Source organism: Scardinius erythrophthalmus (assembly GCF_964197995.2).
Source record: "Scardinius erythrophthalmus genome assembly, chromosome: 7".
In the NCBI taxonomy this organism is placed as follows: domain Eukaryota; kingdom Metazoa; phylum Chordata; class Actinopteri; order Cypriniformes; family Leuciscidae; genus Scardinius; species Scardinius erythrophthalmus.
The window spans coordinates 29,872,823-29,896,086 of NC_138227.1; the positions used below are offsets into that span (position 1 = coordinate 29,872,823).

Genomic DNA, 23,264 nt, shown 5'->3' on the forward strand with positions numbered 1-23,264 from the left:
TAGCCCGAATCTGTATCTGAATACCGACAGAATTCACATTTTTGTAGTAAACTGAGACACATTATGCAGAAGTATAATTTGCTGTTATGTGTGTTTGTCAGAGCCTGCATTTGCTGTGTGACGTGCATTCACAAAACGTAAACTAAAATGAAAATGAACACAGAAAATATAAAACAAAAGCTAATTAAAAATACTACAATAGTATATACATAAAACTAACATAACATTGCTAATCTAACGACTATTCCTCAATTTGTACCTATCACAAAACTGCTCTTCACCCAACTGAGTGCTTTTGATTCTGCAATATATGATGATGATGCTATTTAAAGGGGTCATCGGATGCCCATTTTTCACAAGTTGGTATGATTCTTTAGGGTCTTCATGTAAAGTTTGTAACATACTTAGGTTAAAATTCCTCAATGGTTGTGTAAAAACCTCCTCAAAAACAGCTCTGTTCACAGCGACCCGTTTCGGTGCATGTCTCTTTAAATGATAATGAGCAACTGCTCACTCCACCCCTCTCTTACAGTCTATGCACAAGACACGTAAAGTGCTGCTTTGGCAGACATGTTGGCGGAAATATGCTAATACGCGACAGTCCGTAAGTGGTCGTGGGCGGAGCATGAGAAATATGACATCATATTGCTCAAAAAATCCAAACGCATGATTTTTGAGAGTGTTTAGGCTTTTTGAGGATTAAAAAAAAAGGAGCGAATAGATTTTTTCATTGTATGGTGGTTGTGTCCACACACTGCAAAGACACATATGCAAACACCATATAAAAGTGAATTTTGTGGTGGGCGTTCTCTATCTGCTCTGTTTCTCAGACAGGAGGTAAGCCTAGCAGAGCAGATTCTGGTTCTCTTGCGACAGATGGCTCGAGAACTTAATTGATTTGATCAACTCTGAGCAAGTTGCTGCTTCTTTCTAATGCTGTGACAAGTGATTACTTGAGGAAACTCATTAACAGTCCTCTGAAATCAAGTCAGCCCCCTAGAGAGTTAGTAATTGCAGTGCTTTCTGCACCACCATTCAGTGGCAGCACTCCTGTGAATAAAAGCCTGTTACTGTAAAATAATGCTAAGACAACGTGTCTTTCTAGTATGTTCAAATCATGAACAAATGACTTTTAATAACTAATTCTTTTAATGATTAGAAAAAAAACAAGACCAAAAAGATTGGTTTGAATCAATCTGATGAATTAAGTTGTTACTGAAGTCATGTCCAGCTCGAAATGAAGCAAAAACTGGCTTTCTGTAGAAAACACTGGTTGGTTAGTTCAGATAAGCTATGTGGACTAACTACTACATCTAGTAATTAAAAAAAGATCAAAACAAATAGCACAGCCATTTGTTGCTGTTTAAATCTACCCTGTTCCGATTTAATGTCATTCAGATATTTTATAACAATTCCAATATGGAACACGGGAACAAATATGATACGATTCAAACCATCAGCTTTAAACTTGTGTGTCCACTGTGTCCAATGACATCCACTGAAGGCAAGTTGTAGAGGACCCGATTTATTACAAACAAAAGCAAACATAAAACAAAAACATGGCATGAAAACTCAAAAACCAGAACATGAACAAACTACAGGAAACAATACTTGACAAAGACACATGGCAAACAGGAGGGCTTAAATACACAGACTAATGACAAGACAAGGGACACCCGTGAACAATGATCAGACAATTAACCAATGACAAGACACGTGGCAGGATCACATGACAAACATGGAATCACATGACATAAACAAACCCAAAAACAAAACCATGACAAAAAAAAAAAACGAAGAGCACAAAGCGAGCCCAGTCCCATAGTTAATTTCCAATGTTGTCACAGCACCTCTTCAACAGCTGGGCGCACTTCGTCTTTCAAATAAGACTCTAGATCCATCTCAGAGTCATCCAGATCAGTAATGAGGAATTTCTCCACCACCTCCGCACACCTGAAACATATATAAATCATATATAAATATTAAAATATATTTCAAGTAGTGGGAGGAGAGAATTTAAAGGTATAGCGGAGGATCTTTCCGAATTTTAGATAAGAACCGCCCTCTCCACTTTTTGAAAAAATGCACATGCGCAACACACTACATGCTCCCGAGAGGGAACGCCTATTAAACGTGTGCGAGGTTCTCCTCGTGCACGCTCTGTTTACAAGTTGCTGTCGGCATCGCTCATACAAGATTACTTTCCAAAAGAAGATTTGCACTTTTTCTCCAAATAGCATGCCAAACTTTACCTGTCGAGTAGAAACTTCGCGACTGAGGCATCAGTGGGAAGCCCAACCTGTGTTTTCAGCGAACGCCATCATGTGAAACAATCTCCCAAAAACACTCTGATCTTGTTTCTCTCTTCTGATGCCTTTCTCTTCTTCTCATACAGTTCGTACAAACTTTTTCTCTTGCGACCCTCAGACATTTTCAAAGGACACGGTGAAACGGCGAGCTTCAATGAATGGCTTAGCTCTAGCTCACCACACATAAACACCTGGAAGTGCGCATGCGCAGAAAGCGAAAACTAAGGGACGAGCACGTACGACGGCCTTACGTAAACATATCACCAGAATGATTGACACTTAGGTGGACCAATAGTTTACACTACCCACCCGGAAAAAGAAAATCCTCCGCTATACCTTTAAGTTTCGCTGTCCAGAACCATCCTTTATGCCTGGTTACACTACAGGAGTTTTAGGCCGATTTATGCCCGATTTCCCCCTCCCGAGAATCTGAGAAAAAATCTTGTCGAGGACCTCGATCGGTTCCGATGTTCGGCGCAGATTATCTGGTAATGTGAGGCGTTCACAGATCGAATCTTGCCCCTCCCGATCTGCTCTCACACAAATCGGGCTCGCCCCGATCATATCAAACATGTTTGATATTTATCGGGATGAGCAAGATTGTGATTACGTCAGTGCTGTCAAAAAGACAGCAGGGCTGTCGTGCTGAAGGAATTTCCCTTGAGATAATTTTGAATCACTCAACTCGATATGCGTTTTTATCTCCATTTATTTATTGCTAAATAAATAAGTATTACGCTGTGGTCAGCAGGCACAAAGGTATGGAAGCTTGTTTCCGCCACAAAATAAAAAAAAATAAAAGATAATTGCGACTTTTTATCTCACAATTGCGAGTTTACATCACGCAATTCTGACTTTATTTCTCAGAATTGCGAGATATAAAGTCAGAATTGCGAGATATAAAGTCAGAATTGCGAGATATAAAGTCAGAATTCTGACTTTTTTTCTCGCAATTGCGACTTTATATCACGCAATTCTGACTTTATATCTCAGAATTCTGACTTTATATCACGCAATTCTGACTTTATAACACATAATTGCGAGTTTATATCTCGCAATTCTGACATCTTTTCTCAGAATTGTGAGATATAAAGTCCAATTCTAAGGGGAAAAAAAAAGACGGACTTTTTTTTTTTTTTTTACCTCAGAATAGTTTATATCTCACAATTCTGACTTTATAACATGCAATTGCGACTTTATATCATGCAATTCTGACTTTATATCTCCCAATTGCAATTCTGAGATATAAAGTCAGAATTGCGTGATATAAAGTCGCAATTGCGAGAAAAAAAGTCAGAATTCTGACTTTATAACACGCAATTGTGACTTTATTTCACGCAATTCTGACTTTATATCTCAGAATTCTGACTTTGTAACACGCAATTCTGACTTTATATCTCGCAATTCTGAGAAATAAAGTCAGAATTGCGAGATGTAAACTCGCAATTGTGAGATAAAAAGTCGCAATTATCTTTTATTTTTTTTTATTTTGTGGCGGAAACAAGCTTCCATACAAAGGAGAGTAACGTTACATGTTCAGTAATGAGACCGAAACTAAAAAGCGCGTTAAAACGAAATGGATTTCAAAATCAATGCACGCGTCACCGGATTTAAAAATGCACATCTAGCTTGTTGCATGCACACATATAATGTCGAAATAACGATAGTATATTATGTTAACATTATTAGCCTAATAATAATAAATCTTTAATCAATATTTGATTGAATGCTGAATGTTGTGCTTGGTCAATTTAATAAAATGAATAGGCTACTTTAATTGTGACAATTAAAATGATTGAATATTAAATATTAAGTGGACAATTTTTGCAATAGTATTTATATGCTATATATCTAGCACCCCCTCAGCACCTGCGTTAAAAAAATATCTAGCACCGCCTCTGACCCACGTATTAAAAAAAATGGTCGGGTTTAAATCGGGCTCGGGCTCATTACAGTTATGTTAATGTGTTGTGTTGTGTCGGGCCGGGCTCGGACACAACGTGCATGGGCTCGGGTATGTCAGGGTTTTACAGAGGATGCAGACAAGATGGTAAGGTTAATAGTTTATTTTCAGGGAGTGTGGAGATGCAGACAGATGGTGAGTAACAGAAACACAGAATAACAGTGGATGCTTAGCTGGTTGGTAATGTCCTTGTCTTTCTTTCTCTTTGCAGATGATGTCGGGCTGAAGGCAGAACAGGATGGCAGGCAGGATGGATTGGAGAGGATGAAATGACAGGTAGGAATCCAGGTAAGTGTTCGGAAGTCTGTGGGTCATGTTAAGGTGAACATCGACGAGACCAGACAAGGAGTGAAGGGAGAGTGTTGAATATAAAGGGTGGTTAATGAGGGAGTGCAGGTGATGATGATTGGTGATTGGGTGAGTGAGTGCAGGTGTGCGCCATGGAGGATTCTGGGGAATGAAGTGCACACACAGATGAAGGCTGAAGAACGTGACCGTGACATTACTCCCCCCTCCCGTAAGGCGCGTCCCGCGCCGAAGAAGGCAGCATACGGGAGGGAGGGTGGGCATCCTGGAGTCCGTGACGGGAAGGTGGAGCAGGTTCAGGAGTACGGACTCCAGGATGGTGGCAGGACAGACAGAGGAGGTGATCAGGACGGTGCAGACTGAGCAGGGAACCAAGGTGAAGCAGACTGATCAGGGGACCATGGTGATACAGGCTGAGCAGGGGACCATGGCGGTAAGGACCTTTCGGGTGGCCATGGCGGTGCGGACCCTTCGGGTGGCCATGGCGGAGAGGACCCTTCGGGTGGCCATGGCGGAGAGGACCCTTCGGGTGGCCACGGCGGAGAGGACCCTTCGGGTGGCCATGGCGGAGAGGACCCTTCGGGTGGCCATGGCGGAGAGGACCCTTCGGGTGGCCACGGCGGAGAGGACCCTTCGGGTGGCCACGGCGGAGAGGACCCCTCGGGTGGCCACGGCGGAGAGGACCCTTCGGGTGGCCACGGCGGAGAGGACCCTTCGGGTGGCCATGGCGGAGAGGACCCTTCGGGTGGCCACGGCGGAGAGGACCCTTCGGGTGGCCACGGCGGAGAGGACCCTTCGGGTGGCCACGGCGGAGAGGACCCTTCGGGTGGCCACGGCGGTGAGGACCCTTCGGGTGGCCATGGCGGAGAAGACCCTTCGGGTGGCCACGGCGGTGAGGACCCTTCGGGTGGCCATGGTGGAGAAGACCCTTCGGGTGGCCATGGCGGAGAAGACTGATAGCCTCCCCCCCAAAATTCCTTTGGGGAAATATCAGGCTTTAACACGGGACTGGAAGAGGCAGGGGGCGAAAGCGGCTCTGGGCTGGACAGGACCAGTGATGAAGGCGGCTCTGGACTGGACAGGACCAGCGGCGAAGAGGGCTGTGAGCTGGGCGGAACCAGCGGCGAAGAGGGCTGTGAGCTGGGCAGCGATGAGGACCCCTCGGGTGGCCACGGCGGAGAGGACCCTTCGGGTGGCCACGGCGGAGAGGACCCTTCGGGTGGCCACGGCGGAGAGGACCCTTCGGGTGGCCACGGCGGAGAGGACCCTTCGGGTGGCCACGGCGGAGAGGACCCTTCGGGTGGCCACGGCGGTGAGGACCCTTCGGGTGGCCATGGCGGAGAAGACCCTTCGGGTGGCCACGGCGGTGAGGACCCTTCGGGTGGCCATGGTGGAGAAGACCCTTCGGGTGGCCATGGCGGAGAAGACTGATAGCCCCCCCCCCAAAATTCCTTTGGGGAAATATCAGGCTTTAACACGGGACTGGAAGAGGCAGGGGGCGAAAGCGGCTCTGGGCTGGACAGGACCAGTGATGAAGGCGGCTCTGGACTGGACAGGACCAGCGGCGAAGAGGGCTGTGAGCTGGGCGGAACCAGCGGCGAAGAGGGCTGTGAGCTGGGCAGCGATGAGGGCTGTGAGCTGGGCAGCGATGAGGGCTGTGAGCTGGGCAGCGATGAGGGCTGTGAGCTGGGCAGCGATGAGGGCTGTGAGCTGGGCAGCGATGAGGGCTGTGAGCTGGGCAGCGATGAGGGCTGTGAGCTGGGCAGCGATGAGGGCTGTGAGCTGGGCAGCGATGAGGGCTGTGAGCTGGGCAGCGATGAGGGCTGTGAGCTGGGCAGCGATGAGGGCTGTGAGCTGGGCAGCGATGAGGGCTGTGAGCTGGGCAGCGATGAGGGCTGTGAGCTGGGCAGCGATGAGGGCTGTGAGCTGGGCAGCGATGAGGGCTGTGAGCTGGGCAGCGATGAGGGCTGTGAGCTGGGCAGCGATGAGGGCTGTGAGCTGGGCAGCGATGAGGGCTGTGAGCTGGGCAGCGATGAGGGCTGTGAGCTGGGCAGCGATGAGGGCTGTGAGCTGGGCAGCGATGAGGGCTGTGAGCTGGGCAGCGATGAGGGCTGTGAGCTGGGCAGCGATGAGGGCTGTGAGCTGGGCAGCGATGAGGGCTGTGAGCTGGGCAGCGATGAGGGCTGTGAGCTGGGCAGCGATGAGGGCTGTGAGCTGGGCAGCGATGAGGGCTGTGAGCTGGGCAGCGATGAGGGCTCTGTGCTGGGCAGCGATGAGGGCTCTGTGCTGGGCAGCGATGAGGGCTCTGTGCTGGGCAGCGATGAGGGCTCTGTGCTGGGCAGCGATGAGGGCTCTGTGCTGGGCAGGACCAGCTGTGAGGAGGGCATTGAGCTGGACTGGACCAGCTGTGAGGAGGGCGTTGAGCTGGACAGGACCAGCTGTGAAGAGGGCGTTGAGCTGAATGGGACCAACAGTGAAGGCTCTGTGCAGGGCAGGACCAGCAGTGAAGGCTTGGTGCTGGGCAGGACCAGCGGCGAAGAGGGCTCAGTGCTGGACTGGACCAGCGGCGAAGAAGGCTCTGTGCTGGACGGGACCAGCGGCGAAGAGGGCTCTGTGCTGGACGGGACCAGCGGCGAAGAGGGCTCTGTGCTGGACGGGACCAGCGGCGAAGAGGGCTCTGTGCTGGACGGGACCAGCGGCGAAGAGGGCTCTGTGCTGGACGGGACCAGCGGCGAAGAGGGCTCTGTGCTGGACGGGACCAGCGGCGAAGAGGGCTCTGTGCTGGACGGGACCAGCGGCGAAGAGGGCTCTGTGCTGGACGGGACCAGCGGCGAAGAGGGCTCTGTGCTGGACGGGACCAGCGGCGAAGAGGGCTCTGTGCTGGACGGGACCAGCGGCGAGGGCTCTGTGCTGGACGGGACCAGCGATGAGGGCTTTGAGCTGGACGGGACCAGCGATGAGGGCTTTGAGCTGGACGGGACCAGCGATGAGGGCTTTGAGCTGGACGGGACCAGCGATGAGGGCTTTGAGCTGGACGGGACCAGCGATGAGGGCTTTGAGCTGGACGGGACCAGCGATGAGGGCTTTGAGCTGGACGGGACCAGCGATGATGAGGGCTTTGAGCTGGACGGGACCAGCGATGATGAGGGCTTTGAGCTGGACGGGACCAGCGATGATGAGGGCTTTGAGCTGGACGGAACCAGCGATGAGGGCTTTGAGCTGGACGGAACCAGCGATGAGGGCTTTGAGCTGGACGGAACCAGCGATGAGGGCTTTGAGCTGGACGGAACCAGCGATGAGGGCTTTGAGCTGGACGGAACCAGCGATGAGGGCTTTGAGCTGGACGGGACCAGCGATGAAGAGGGATTTGAGCTGGACGGAACCAGCGATGAAGAGGGATTTGAGCTGGACGGAACCAGCGATGAGGGCTTTGTGCTGGACAGGACCAGCGATGAGGGCTTTGTGCTGGACAGGACCAGCGATGAGGGCTTTGTGCTGGACAGGACCAGCGATGAGGGCTTTGAGCTGGACGGGACCAGCGATGAGGGCTTTGAAAACTCTGGCTCTGGCTCGGGGAGAACGACGCTCACAGGCTCTGGCGGGCAGGCGACTGGCCCTGGCGGGCAGGCGACCGGCTCTGGCTCTGGCGGGCAGGCGACCGGCTCTGGCTCTGGCGGGCTGGCGACTGGCTCGGGCTCTGGCGGGCTGGCGACCGGCTCGGGCTCTGGCGGGCAGGCGACCGGCTCGGGCTCTGGCGGGCAGGCGACCGGCTCGGGCTCTGGCGGGCAGACGACCGGCTCGGGCTCTGGCTCTGGCGGGCAGGCGACGCTGTCAGTCACAGGCGCGGCGGGCATGACGCTCATAGACTCAGGGGCGGCGGGCACGACGCCTACTGCCTTGGTCTCGGCAGCTCTGGCGTGAAGTGCGGGCTCGGCTGGACTGGCGTGAAGTGCAGGCTCGGCTGGACTGGCGTCAAATGCAGGCTCGCTAGTGCTGGTGACTGAATTCCGGATGATGATGGGTGGCGTGGTGAAGATGGCTGGAGATGGTGGTTGAGTGGCGATGTCCTCAACATCACCTACGGTGAACCTTGAGCCACTCAACCTCAACACATGATCTAGATACTGGGCAAATGAGCCTGGGATTGCCTCCGCTGGAGCTTGCTGGTACAGATGGTTATCCAGTCCGCCCCAAAATACTGTTTTTAGGACATCATCTGTCCAGCTTACCCCAACAGAAAGCTCCAGAAAGCCGGCGACATATTCCTCGATTGAGCAGCCATCTTGAAAACAATGAATCAGACGATCAGCTGGGGTTAGGGTGAAGTGAGCAACTTCCATGCTTCGTGTGGGTCTGGTCTTCTGTCAGGGTTTTACAGAGGATGCAGACAAGATGGTAAGGTTAATAGTTTATTTTCAGGGAGTGTGGAGATGCAGACAGATGGTGAGTAACAGAAACACAGAATAACAGTGGATGCTTAGCTGGTTGGTAATGTCCTTGTCTTTCTTTCTCTTTGCAGATGATGTCGGGCTGAAGGCAGAACAGGATGGCAGGCAGGATGGATTGGAGAGGATGAAATGACAGGTAGGAATCCAGGTAAGTGTTCGGAAGTCTGTGGGTCATGTTAAGGTGAACATCGACGAGACCAGACAAGGAGTGAAGGGAGAGTGTTGAATATAAAGGGTGGTTAATGAGGGAGTGCAGGTGATGATGATTGGTGATTGGGTGAGTGAGTGCAGGTGTGCGCCATGGAGGATTCTGGGGAATGAAGTGCACACACAGATGAAGGCTGAAGAACGTGACCGTGACAGGGTAGGGGTCGGGCTTGATTTTATTTGGGCCCGATCTAAGCTCTTAACTCAAAGTACCGGTAGGTTCAAAGTCTCTGTGCGTGTGTATGTGCGTGCGTGCGTGTGTGTCTCATGGCAATGCATATCCCATATGTTTCCATGCTTTTACACTTCAGATCTGCTGCGTGAGATCACGTGAGGCGCTTCCTCTGGCACGATAATCTTAATAACATTTTGTAGTGTGTGGTGCACCGCAATTTTCAAACCTTGTAGTGTGAGCATGTTTAAGATTTGGGGGAAGAAAATCTGCAAAGATTCTCCTTAAGTGTGTGCTTCAACCAGATTTCAAAATCGGTTAGGATTTTAAAACTCCTGTAGTGTGAGCCAGGCATTACCTGCTGTTCTGTTCATCTGCAGTTGGCCTGTCCATCTTTCTGATGGTCCTTCCCGTTCTATATAACTCTGATACCTGCATAGATGAGGATATTTAGGAGATTAATTAATCATATAATGTCAACAAGGGATTAAATAAAAAGCAAAAACGCGGTGTTCCATTCAACTGTGAAAGATGGATTTTCCAAACTAATCCTTGGAAAAATGCAACAGAACAAAAAAAAACAAAAAAACGTATGTGAATATCCACAACTCTTATTACACAGAAGCAGGACATCATATAAATACGGTGATTGAGTAATGTTCCCATTTTGTTTGCAAAATTATAAAATAGAAAGTTCCCTTAATGTTTTATCTAATGTTCGCATAACCAAAAAAAAAAGAAGTGTTTTAAACATATTTTTGTTCGGGGACAATTCAAAATTAGGACATAGCAAGTAGGAACGTCCCACATCTGACTTGAATAGAATGCATTAAAATGACTGTAAGAAGTAGTTCAGTGTCATACATCCACTCCTCTCTTGACCAGGTCAGTGGGAATGCCGACCAGAGTGGCGATATTAGCCGCACAACTCGACTGGCAGATGCCATTTTTCACTTGGTACAAAAACACCAGCTCTTCCCCCTCTATAGCTGTCTCTAGAGTCTGTCAAACGAAAAAAACAACAATGCATAAATTGGTTTACTGGTCTTGAAATCACATCGATAGAAACTAAAAAAAACAATGACAATGATTTTCCTATGATAGCATTGTTAAAAGCCTATTTCTGTGGCACCTGTAAAGCCAGCAGTGGAGAATCAGAGATCAAGCCAAGCTGAATAAGGCTGTGGAAGCATGTAGACATAAGTAAGTGAGGACACTGAGGCCCACGCAACCAGAAATTGAGACATGCGGTCAGGAGAGACAATCCATCCACCTGCATCATAAACACACACACACAATATAAGTGAAAATGCCCCATTGCTCTTCTGTATGTCCTGTTTGCTGCTCCTGGCTCTACCACTCTTACCGTGTTGGTTCCTTTGCCAAATTCATCCACCAGGACAAGAGAATTCCCAGTGCTGTGGTTCAAAGAATGAGCCATCTAGATTGAACAGGAATTATAATTATTAGAAAACATCTGAAGGGTAATATTGCAATTTGCTATGTAAATATTTCAATGACTCAGAGGCGGTTTTCAATGGCTGCCGTGAAAACGCTGTACAAATTCACGCTGCATCAATGAGAGACATGACCTTTGGGTAAAATTCACAAAATCGGATGATCTGAGATGGATGTTGCAAGTGTATACAAGGTATTTGTGTGTACAGGGTGAGTGTGTGATGGTCTCACCTGGTTCAAGTCTATCATGAAGGTGCTCAGACCCACCGATACAGACTCACGGCTGTGCATGCGGGTGAAGATTCCGTCCACAAGCCCGATCTCTGCCTCTTTAGCGGGAACATCTGAGCCAATCAGTGCCATGAACACAATCAGACCCACCTTTCAAGACCAACCAGAATACAGGATTTTACTGAAAATGATGAAATGCCTACATTCAGGATTATTCCCATGGTCATGGAACGCTGTTCTTAGTTCCTTAAGTCTCATTTTTAAGTAAAGCTCCTTTCAAGGAAAGTTTGTTCACTCTGCACCCTGTGCAGCTACAGAGCGCTACAGTGATGATGTATTTTTGTAGGCCAACCCGGAGGTTCGCATCACCCTGGTTCCTTCAACAAAAACCCAAAATGCTTTTTCCATTGGCTTTTGGATTATTGCAGAAAATCATCTTTGTGACTAACAAAAGACTAACAAAAGATTTGTTCATTGTGATAATCTTCACAAATGAACACAACTTTTATGTATTTTGAAGCATAAAAACAATCGGCAGAAGTCAAAAGCTAAACGTGGGCTATGAACAAACTTCACCACAGTCAATGTCTTCAATGTCACCATCACTAAGCACTAAGCTTTGTCAAACAAAAATCCATCCTTCCTGCAGCCTTCCTCTTTTTTTAAAGCATTTAACCAAAAAAAAAAAAAAATACATTTAAAAAACTGCTGAAAATGCTCAAATGTTATCTTGTTTCCAGGTTTTGGCCAACAAAAATACACCATTCCTGCAGAAATCTATTGTGGGCATGCAACTCCTGTCCACATGAAAGGGGAAAATACAGAGAAATTGCCAAACTCACATTTAAATAAAATATTTCAAATCAGCAATAAAAATCTGCAATGAACTGACCCATAATTGTTGTTTGCTATCCTTAAATATCATTAAAAAAAGTGTGTATTTAACTTGGTCCAGCCAATGCGCATGCATAGTCTGAAGCGCACATCTCAGAACAGTAACTGGAGCTTTTAATGGAAGATCCAGTAATGACTTTACCGATTGCTGATTGGCTCTTTTATTTAGAGGGTGGGACTAATTCCACCATATTGCACTTTCTCTCATTCACAATAATATGAGTAAAATGTCTTACAGTCTTTGTTTTAAGTATTGTTGTGAAATTTAATTTATCAAAATAAGTTCAATTTACAGTGTTATGTGAATGTAAGGCCTGTAAAGTTTATTGCTGCGTTTGCCTGTTTTAGATAGATGCTCTTGCCAGATGAGTTTGGTCCTGTAATGACTTTCACTTTGCCTTCAGTTTCAGAGCTGATGTAGTTGTTTGACACAAATACTGGAGTACACAGCTCCAGCAAAGGATGTCTGAAAGAGAAAGAGTGTACAGAAGAATAGAGTAGAATATATAGAATATAGAATAGAATATATACAGAAGTATAATAGAATATATACAGAAGAATAGAGAACTCCAAAAAAACGAAATGTAACATCCATCTCATTAGAAGAGGTGATTCTTACCGTGACTCAATCAGGGCCAGTCTTCGGCTTGGAGTCAGGGTTGGACAGCAGTAGCCGTGATCCCGAGAGGCCTCAGCCAGAGCAATGAGACAGTCCAGCTCTGCACACAGCGACATGACCTTATGCAGACAGCCGCTACGCTGAAGCACTGAGGCCTGAAGGTTCCTCATTACCGCCATCTCCATGTCTACAAAAAATAACACGGTTACGTACCGTTTTTAAAGACATAGGAAAAGAAAGAAGGAAAGAAAGAAAGACCTATGATGTCACAATGCAGGTCTCCCAGCATTCTGTCCAGCTCTTTGGTTCGAGTGCTGCGGTAATGCAGTTGGTCTTTTGACAGAAACTGAAATAATTCAAAAATAAAACACAAAAATCAGCTCTTACCTTCAAACTTGAATGGGTTAAAGACAAAGAGGCCTGATGTATTTACTTCACATGTGCACATTCAATTGGAAAGGAAGCATGTCTGATCCATACACATTCATGTTAGTAAGATTTGCAATCTTTAATCTTAAACAGCAGTGAGTTTATAGGAACCAAAAATAGACACATAAAAATGAAATCATCTGTGAAATAAAGTCTGAATGGAATCTGTGCATTAAGCAGTTCAAGCCAAATTAACTGCAAAAGTATAATACTCACTGTCTTCCAATTTAAAACAAACCCTAACCAGGATATTTAAGGTAATGGAATTGTGTTGCTTTATAAACACTGTAATAAAAAGCACTGGCATACTCACGATGAAATCAAGACCCTCTATCTCAAAACTCTGTTTATCCATCATGCTGGGTAATTTTGGCACTGACAGTAAAAATCCAATCTGTCATCCAACACAGAATGAAATACCAGGATGTCATCATGTATATCGGTTAAAAAATGTAATCACTATCCATCAACATTTATATACTTGCTCTAACTAAATTTGCCTTGAAATACATACCTTATGCTGCTCAGTAATCAGTTAGCATCTCTAAAACCTACTCATTTTGTTATTTCATTGATAAGATCATCTTTTTTATGTTAAAATACTTTCTCCAGTCAATGTTTGATAAGCAGAGACATCTATAAGTAAACCTTTAATAGGCTGATTTTCCCCGGAAAGTGTGGTGCTTTCAACATTGCAGTGTGTTTGTATGGCATGAGTTTGGGAAAGGACTTCCTGTTTGCATGATCGATGGAACAAGAGGATTAGCTTTTGGGAAATATGTTTGGAAACAATCATTATTTTTGCAATTCTGTCTGGTGGCACAGATATGTCACAAAATATGAAATTCTGTGATCAATTACAAGCTATTTCACTATATAATAAAACAGCAGTGCTTGCTGCTTTTGCTAACCCAGATGAGATGTCATAGCCGTTACTACACAGTTGTTACAGCTGCTTGTCATTTAGCTACACTTCAGTACGCTAATTACAGGAACAGTCATCCTGGAGCAAGCTGGGGTCAAGTGGCCTGCTCAGGGGCACAATGCCAACCTTACTGACTCTTCACTTATTGGCTCGCTCTAACATGGATTTTAACCTGCAACCTTTATGTTAACAGCTCAGTGTCAATTAGGTTACACATCACATTTTAATGAACGAAGAAGCGTTAATCACGTCCTGACCAGAGGGATGTAGATTATACTGCAGGTGGAGAAACGAGGGTCCAGTTTTTCCAGCTCTGTACGAGCCACGTCTGTCAGGAAATTTGGCAGACCCATCATCCTTCTTTTCTCTGTAAAGAAGAGGATAAAACAAAAATATAAAATGTATATAATAAAAGTGAAGCAAACTTTACAAATTTCATGATTCAAACCTCTGAAATAATAACTGATAATCACCAAGTGCTTGTGGCCTTTTCCAAAATACAGATCATTTTAAAGGAATAGTCACTTTTTTTAAATCTCAAAGGCAAGCTCATACTACATGACTTTTGCGGCCAAATCGGTGCTCACTGCAGTCGCTGATGCTCGTCAAGTATGAGCAGGTCAGCGATGTGATCTGAGACTGTCTCTAGCAGTCACAGACACTGCAATTTTCAAACCTGTTTGATATTATCGCCACATGATCTTGAAGTGTGTGCAATGCCATGACAAGGTGTAACTAATCCAGCCAATCAAAGTGCAAATGGTATAAATGGAAAAGTCTCATTTATAGCGTGAATTTATGTGAGAAAGCATTTTTTCCGCTGTTGGTTGGGATTGTCTCTTGACCAAATGTCTTGCAGTTTGTGCACCTCATCAGAATTGTGTTTTGTAGTAAGCATGCTGCTATGACAAGAAATTTAAAATAATCAAAGAATTATCATACAGATGTGCTGACAAATAAGACTGATTATATCTTAAATCTACATTGCAAAAAACAACAACAGTGTAAACAAATCAGAATCGAATCAGTAGTCTTGCACGTCCAGATTAAACAAAAATTTAATATTCCCAGTTATCTGTGAAAAATATATCAGCCAGCGATAAATTGTGCAACTTTAGTTACAATACAATCAAAACCAAAACTGAAGAAATCAATGGAAACCCCTCACTCTCGTCGATAACAGGGTCGACATCCGGCTTAACAGTGAATCGGTTCTCGGCTAAACTTCCTTCAAAGTCCACCTGCAATGGAGAATGACAAAGTCAAAGCAATTACATTAAATCAGTAATAATTTAACATAAACATTGGTTAATAAACATGCACTGCTCCATGTTCCATTATTCAGTCTCACCACTTTACTGATGTACGTGGCGATGTAGAAAAGATCATCTGTGAAGTTTTCACTGATTTCACTGAAAAGTTGGATGGATTGGGTCATGGAGCGAATGGTGTCCCTAATGCACAATGCACTGTACACCGTCTTATATAAGAGAAACATGGGGGAATTAATCAAACCAGGATAGCCAAGCCTCTTTAGGAGGAATAAATTAACCAAAACTGAGTGTTGTGCCCACACCTTATATAGACTTTGCCAGACTGCGACCTTCGGAGTAGAGAGAGACATTTTATGCAGCAATGTCTATATGAAAGACAAGTTAAGAGTCAGTTCATTTGGGGGACATTTTGCTGTTTGGCTCTGCTTAATATTGAGCGTTAAGACAAAATGTTGAAAACTGTACCGAGATGTTCTTAATATTCCGCAGACAACTCTGTAAAGTGCCAAGATCAGCAAAGTTACGAGGGGATGTGAAGAAACGGATCACTTCCTGGCGTCTATTCAGGATGTTCAGATCTCGAGTTGGTCTGTGGAACCACTGCCTGAAACAAACAGAGGGGGAAAGGAAGTCTATATTTCATCCACTTAAACACCTTTTAAAATGTGATAAAATCTCTGTTATAAAACTAGGGGACATTACCGTAAAAGCTGAGATCCAAACTTGCTCCGACAACGATTCAGAACACCTTCAGAAAGCACACACATAGTTTTCCCACAAATATAAAGAACCAAAACTATTCTTAAAGGAATAGCTCACCCTAAAATTTAAATTCTGTCATAATTTATTCCAATTCACTTTTATTGCTTGATTAGCATGAATATCCTTCAGAATTTTTTGCATTGACTTCTCCTATTGTGTTGCATGGATGGTTTGTAAATGATATGAGAGTGCGTAAATTACGACAGAACTACAAATGATAACTTTCCTGTAAACTAAAGCAGGGGTTTTCAAAGTGTGGGGTGCACCTGCCCAGGGGGGCGGCAGAGCATGTCAGGAGAGGCGTGTAAAAGTGGTAAAAAAAAAAAAAAAAGGTTTTAAATTAATTCATTACTGATTTATCATTTAAATCAATACATTATAGTGGAAACAGCTGGCGAAAAGAAGAACGTTTTTGGACAAGAGATGTTACGTTTCCGATCCTGTTTTCGATCAGATCATTTTAAACCGTAAACTTGGCTTCAGAGCACAATCTCTCTCCTACGTATTTTGTGATAGTTTCGGAGCAGCCCAAGCCGGTTCTCATTGTGCTGAACGACGGCTCAAAACACCCAACCGCTGCATGAACATAATAATACGCAAACTACATATCTCGGTTAGATAAAGAAAACCAGTGTCTTGCTAGTTTTAATGGATGACAATTGTAAATCGAGGTGAAGGCGATACAGTGACATACAGGAGTCATACATTAGGCACACGAGACGAGAGTCTGTTATTATGTTTGCGCAAACAATCTGTGTGTGTGTGTGGCACTCTTGGCACATTCTGATCGCTTCTGAAAATGTAAAAAAATTGGGTAGTGGCGAGGCGCCATTGTGTATAGCCACTGTCTTGTTTGGCAACAACCATTTTAGACTTTTCTGAGTACCCACTTAAACAGGTGTGAAGGACATTTTTAATTAATTATAACCAATGTTCTTTTTCTTACAGGATTAACATTTATATGCTTTTGAGAAAAAAATGTCCCAACACTTTGGCCAAAGTAAGTGTGTCATAATAACAAAAGAGGAAATCAGTATTAGACAGTTGTCTGAATGTATATTTAACCTCATGACATAAGAAATACAGATTTTCTTTTGCCTAGCCCTATAGGAACAGAGCAGGGCTTTGTGGAATTTCATATATGAAGTACCAACTATATTAGAGAAAAATTATGTAATTAAATTATGTTTCCTTTGCCCATGCACCTATTCTATATAAACTGTTTTAATCTTTTTGCTGGTGTGATCTCTCTGAGATTGGTCTGAGATCCTCTCGGTCATGAGTCGACTGAAGCCTTTCAAAGATATTGTCTGGAGTCTATCTGGTTACTGCTGTGCAGCAGGTTAGCAGGTTACACTAAAAAAAATTATTCCCAACTGATAGTGTTCATGGGGGCGAGACGTCAGATAATTTTGTAGATGTGTAAACGGCGAAGCCTAGTTTAACTTAAGACGCCTAGTAATAACTTAAGTTATTAAGAATTCATAGGGGAATTTCTACCACCCAGGGAATTTCAATCTTTTAAAGGCCATGGATCCCTAAATATGATCATCCTTGGGCAAGGGACCCCCATCCTAAAATTTAAAAGGCAGCTATATATTGTATAAAGACCAAATTTAAACTGTGAAAAATAGATATTATAAATATGAGTAAAATATTATTTGGAAAATATTTAGTTTATATAACATTACATGATTGCATTTTCTACTCTCCTATAGTACAGTACTTTTAAAATCTATTTTTTATTATTTATTTAAATAAATTTATTTATTTTTTACACTGATTTTTACTACACTTTTCCTCAGACCTGCTAACGCTCCCCTGTGCAGCCCAGTTTTAAAAAACCCTGCACTAAAACACAACAGGATTTAATTAACTGTAGGTTGACAAAATAATATGTTTTACCATAAAGACTCAATCCCTCTTTCTCTCCTGACTGGAGTTTAAAGACGGAAGGATGCAGCTCAGATTTAAAGATCTGTAGTGCACTGAGGAAGAAGTGTAAACAGGTTTTTACATCTCTAAAAAGTAGAACAAATTGAACAAATAAAAGGACCCGTTCACACGACCAACCTGTATGTGTCTCTGTCGATGTACACAACATCTTTCCTGCAAAATAATGAATGAACAAAGTGTACAGAACTGATTTTTAATCTGTTAATAAATTGTAGTTGGTAACTTTTGACCTTACCATATTGATAGAAAATACAAAGAAAAAGAAAAATTATTCCACTTTTTGTTATCAACATGAAGTGCATTACATTACTTACATTACTACCCAGCACTATACATATAATGTATATATAGTATTTATAGTATCATATATACACTGAACAAAATTATAAACGCAACACTTTTGTTTTTGCCCCCATTTTTCATGAGCTGAGTCTGGGCTGGTGTGGTTACACGTGGTCTGCGGTTGTGAGGCCGGTTGGATGTACAGCCAAATTCTCTGAAACGCCTTTGGAGACGGCTTATGGTAGAGAAATGAACATTCAATTCACGGGCAACAGCTCTGGTGGACATTCCTGCAGTCAGCATGCCAATTGCACGCTCCCTCAAAACTTACGACATCTGTGGAATTGTGTTGTGTGATAAAACTGCACATTTTAGAGTGGCCTTTTATTGTGGCCAGCCTAAGGCACACCTGTGCAATAATCGTGCTGTCTAATCAGCATCTTGATATGCCACACCTTCGAGGTGGATGGATTATCTCGGCAAAGGAGAAGTGCTCACTAACACAGATTTAGACAGATTTGTGAACAATATTTGAGATAAATAGGCCTTTTGTGTACATAGAAAAAGTCTTAGAAGTAGGGCTGTCAGGGTCAGTTCTACAGTGGTTCTCCTCATATTTATCTGGGCGTAGCTTCAGTGTTACAGCTAACCAAATAAGGTCTGAGTCTGCGGATTTGCTTTGTGGAGTGCCTCAAGGCTCTGTTCTGGGCCCTGTTTTATTTTTGTTGTATTTGATTCCTTTGGGAAAGATCATACAAAGGTTCAGTGATGTTTCTTTTCACCTATTTGCTGATGATATCCAACTTTACTGCTGCTTTAAGCCATCAGAAATCTGTAAGTTAAACTCCTTGCTCCTTTGTCTTGTGGAAATTAAAAAATGGCTAAGTGATAACTCTCTACAGCTAAATGCAGACAAAACAGAAACAATGGTTATTGCCCCTGAGGATGCAATCCCTGGGATTAAACAATACTTGGGTGATTTAGGCCAGTCTGCTAAGTCAAGTCTTAGAAATTTGGGAGTTATCCTGGACAAAGATATGTCATTAGTGCAGCACTGCAAGCAGCTGACGAGAAACTGCTTCTTTCAATTAAGGAAAATCTCAAAACTTAGAAATATGGTTTCACAAAATGATTTGGAGATTATCATTCATGCCTTTGTGTCTTCGCGTTTAGACTATTGTAATAGTTTATTTTCATGCCTAAACCAGAAGGAGCTCTCTCGACTGCAATTAGTACAAAACTCTGCAGCCAGAATTCTGACACGTACTAATAGGAGGTCTCATATATCCCCTATCCTAAAAGAACTTCATTGGCTACCAGTGTCTTATAGGATACATTTTAAAATTTTGGTTTTAGTTTTCAGAGCTTTGCATGGTCAGGCACCCTCTTATATTAGTGACCTGATTCAGCGCTATACCCCTGTGCGTGCTCTGAGGTCTGTGGATCAGAATCTGCTGACGGTTCCACGCACTCGCTATCGTACAAGAGGTGATCGATCTTTTCAGGCTGTTGCTTCTAGGTTGTGGAATGACCTCCCACCTTCTATGCGCTCTATTGACTATGTTGATGCCTTTAAATGCAGACTAAAGACTCATCTATTTGTTCAGGCTTTTAATTAGCTGCTTGTGGGTTGATATGATCATGTTCTGTCTCTGCTTTTATTGTGTGTATTTTATGATATAAATGTTTTGTTGTGAAGCACTTTGTGGCCTTATACCTGTGAAAGGTGCTATATAAATAAAACTTACTTACTTACTTACTTACTTAGATCTTTGAGTTCAGCTCATGAAAAACGGGCGCAAAAAGTGTTGCTTTTTCAATTTTGTTCAGTGTAGAATTTATTGTTTACTTTATTGAATGTTTTGTATTTCCTGTAGTTATTATTTGTCCAAATTTGGTTGTTTTTAAATGTGCATTATAAATAAATACGGTATTGTATTGTACTCACTGAAAAAATTAGAACAACTATATATTAAATCATTGGCTGATATATCAATGTCTTACAGCGTGTACGTCAGAAACTGAAATATGGGGACGCCTATGCAGTCCATCAGGTCTAAGCCGACTCTTCTCCTCTCCAGACACTTCAACAGTCCTCCTATTGACCTCACCTACGACAAAGAAGATTACCATGATATGCCTGCCCATTTATCCAGCATAAATCATCTCTGAGGTCTCACCATCAGCACTGAGTCTAATGGGATGCAGGAGGAGAGATACGGGATTTTCTCGCTCTCTGTGATGGTGGGAGGGAGAAACCAAAGGTGTGCTGAGAGAAGTTGCTGTTTGCTGATCTCCAGACCTGCAGAGGATGGGAGAGGATCAATTACTGTGAGCCATTTTTCACTAAGCTGGTAAAACGCTGCAAAATTTCATGCACACATATTCAGTATTTGACAATACCTCTATTCGCTATGATTAGTTTTTTTATTGGTATATATATACAGTATCTGACAGATTTTGGGGAAAGACATATCAAAGCTTTTTGTCTTAGTCATTTTTTTGAGTTCTCCAGAATCCCCATCCAGGAAAAAGCAGCATGAAAATCCTGCTAAACTTTTGTGTGTGTGTGTGTGTGTGTGTGTGTGTGTGTGTGTGTGTGTGTGTGTGTGTGTGTGTGTGTGTGTGTGTGTGTGTGTGTTACACAGAATACAAATTTCCATGGAATTGTGATAGAGATTAGAGAGCAAAATAAAGTGTACACTTACCAAAGTTTGCATCTGGAAACATGACTAATTCAGGCTTAGAATCACGGTTTAATTCTGAAATTTAAGCAAAAGTTTTTACATAGAAAGACCATTAAGCGAGAGATGGTCTTTGCTGATCATCTAAAATTATGATTGTGAGAAAATTGAAGAGTTTACCAAGCTTTTCGATAAACTGGGTCAAGCTGGGCTCTTGTTTGGCACTTGTTATTACGACGTTTGGACTCAGCTCTTGAATGACTGAAACAGAAAATGACTGATGGCAAAAACAAACCAACACAATGGCAAGCGAGCAAATACATGTATTTTTTCAACCCCTTGCATCTCCAATCAGTGTATTCTGACATATACAAACAACTGACGCAAGCAAGAAAATCTAATAATAAACAGCCAGCGGGAGAGACACGAAAGAGAGCAAGAAACTAAAGAGTGCTGTGTGTGCACCCATGCAAATACAGCACACACACAGAGAGAGAGAGACAGATTTACAATTAGATTTCTGTAAAAGAATACTCAAAGTCCAAAGAAAAACACCAAACAACGGATGCAGGGCAGAATTGGGCCAATACCCTCTCCTTCTAAACATCCAAAAAAGAGCCATCAAATTCTGGAGACACCTGAAAACAAGCGACCCCAACACATATCATTACAGAGCCCTCAAACACCAAGAGCTGAGCGTAGCGAGGAGTCCCCTGTGCCAGCTGGTGCTGAGACTGACTGAGCTCTCTCCTGCAGAGATCAGCTCGCCTCAGCACACACACACACTCACACACATTCGGCCGGCACAAATTATCAACACAGAACAAGACAAGTACATCACCCATTGGACGAACACCATTCAAAACCAACACAAACTGGAATGTTATTCGGCACTAAATCGAGAGTACACTGTTGCGAGCTACCTGAGCACAGTGAGTGATGTGAAGCTCAGGAAAACACTGACGATGTACAGACTCAGCGAGCACAGCCTGGCCATCGAGACAGGCCGGCGCAGACAGACCTGGCTCTCCCGGGAGGACAGACTCCACACGCACTGCATTCTGGGAGTGCCGGAGACCGAGCTGCACTTCCTCACAGAATGCCCAAAATATGAACACATCAGAGACCAATATTACCCCAAAATTAATAAAATATTTCCCCAATTTAACACCTGTAATCCAACCCAAAAACTCAGATTCATCCTCGGCGAAGAAGCCAAATGCTCCAATATAGCAGCAAGACTAGTAGCATCTCTCCACATCCTGAGGGACGAGCAGAGCAGCAAACGCCCAATACACACACACACACACACACACACACACACACACACACACACACACACACACACACACACACACACACACACACACACACACACACACACACACACACACACACACACACACACACAGCCTAACCCATCCCATCACACCTACACACATATATAATGTTCAAGTTCAGTGTTTGTTTACTTTTGTTTTTTATATACATGATTTCTGCAATATAATCTTTTTTTTAATTATTAATCTTTGTTTACACTATTATTATTGCTTTATGTTATCTGTATTATTATTTTTGCAATAACTAGCCAAGATAATATATATAATACTATCTTTTTTATTTAATTTAACTATTATTATAATTTTGTGTACTAAATGTTCTAAATCATTTTCTATGTTGTTGTGATGCTTTGGCAATACAAAATGTACTTTTTGTCATGCCACTAAAGCTTTCTGAATTGAATTGAATTGAGAGAGAGAGAGAGAGAGAGAGAGAGAGAGAGAGAGAGAGAGAGAGAGAGAGAGAGAGAGAGAGAGAGAGAGAGAGAGAGAGAGAGAGAGAAAGAGAGATGCAGTACCTCTATCCAGCAGGTGGAGGTCGCCATTGTCCATCGTGTCCAGCATGTAATGCAGCGTATGGTCGCTACTGTCATAGTAACTCAGTCCAATTTGACCTCGTTGAACAAATATACTCAGAAAAATCTAAAGTTAAACAAAACGACCACATCTCCGTGTTACTAATGCAAGTAAGAACATTATTACTGAGGTATTATTAAATAATAGATATATTTACCTCACTGTTTCCCTCATGATCATCTTCATTTGTACTCACAGCTCTACTTTCTGGATCTTTTGAAATATCGCTTTCAGACATATTTCACTGTGTAAAAACACTGTTTAGACATTTACACTAATCGTGGTGTCTTGTGTCTTAAAATAATGAACCCTGAGGAAAAATACGATGTGAATAAACAGAGGAAATTCTCTGAGGCGAGTTTCTGAAGCTGTGTTCGAGTATATAAAAAGAGAACGAACGCGTTTAATATTTGGTTGTTTTTTCCTGTG

The 23,264-nt window shown here is 43.6% G+C and overlaps 2 protein-coding genes across 2 annotated transcripts; both read right to left on the bottom strand.

The window, feature by feature from the left end:
- Positions 1-1,511: 1,511 nt before the first annotated feature.
- msh5 (mutS homolog 5) lies at positions 1,512-23,073 on the bottom strand (the record flags this gene model as incomplete). The annotated part of the gene is made up of 24 exons (XM_081370888.1): positions 1,512-1,953; positions 9,764-9,837; positions 10,270-10,407; positions 10,538-10,678; positions 10,772-10,846; positions 11,095-11,244; positions 12,328-12,454; positions 12,608-12,794; positions 12,866-12,953; positions 13,350-13,430; positions 14,219-14,328; positions 15,130-15,202; positions 15,313-15,441; positions 15,538-15,600; positions 15,701-15,839; positions 15,938-15,983; positions 17,903-17,985; positions 18,071-18,106; positions 20,240-20,346; positions 20,416-20,537; positions 20,944-20,997; positions 21,100-21,180; positions 22,778-22,901; positions 22,993-23,073. 24 exons carry the CDS (start codon positions 23,071-23,073, stop codon positions 1,842-1,844), a joined length of 2,421 nt encoding a protein of 806 aa, XP_081227014.1. The 3' UTR covers positions 1,512-1,841.
- On the bottom strand, positions 4,362-8,918 carry LOC308693218 (uncharacterized protein; the record flags this gene model as incomplete). The annotated part of the gene is made up of 3 exons (XM_081370010.1): positions 4,362-5,371; positions 5,452-6,121; positions 8,546-8,918. 3 exons carry the CDS (start codon positions 8,916-8,918, stop codon positions 4,969-4,971), a joined length of 1,446 nt encoding a protein of 481 aa, XP_081226136.1. The 3' UTR covers positions 4,362-4,968.
- Positions 23,074-23,264: the final 191 nt, after the last annotated feature.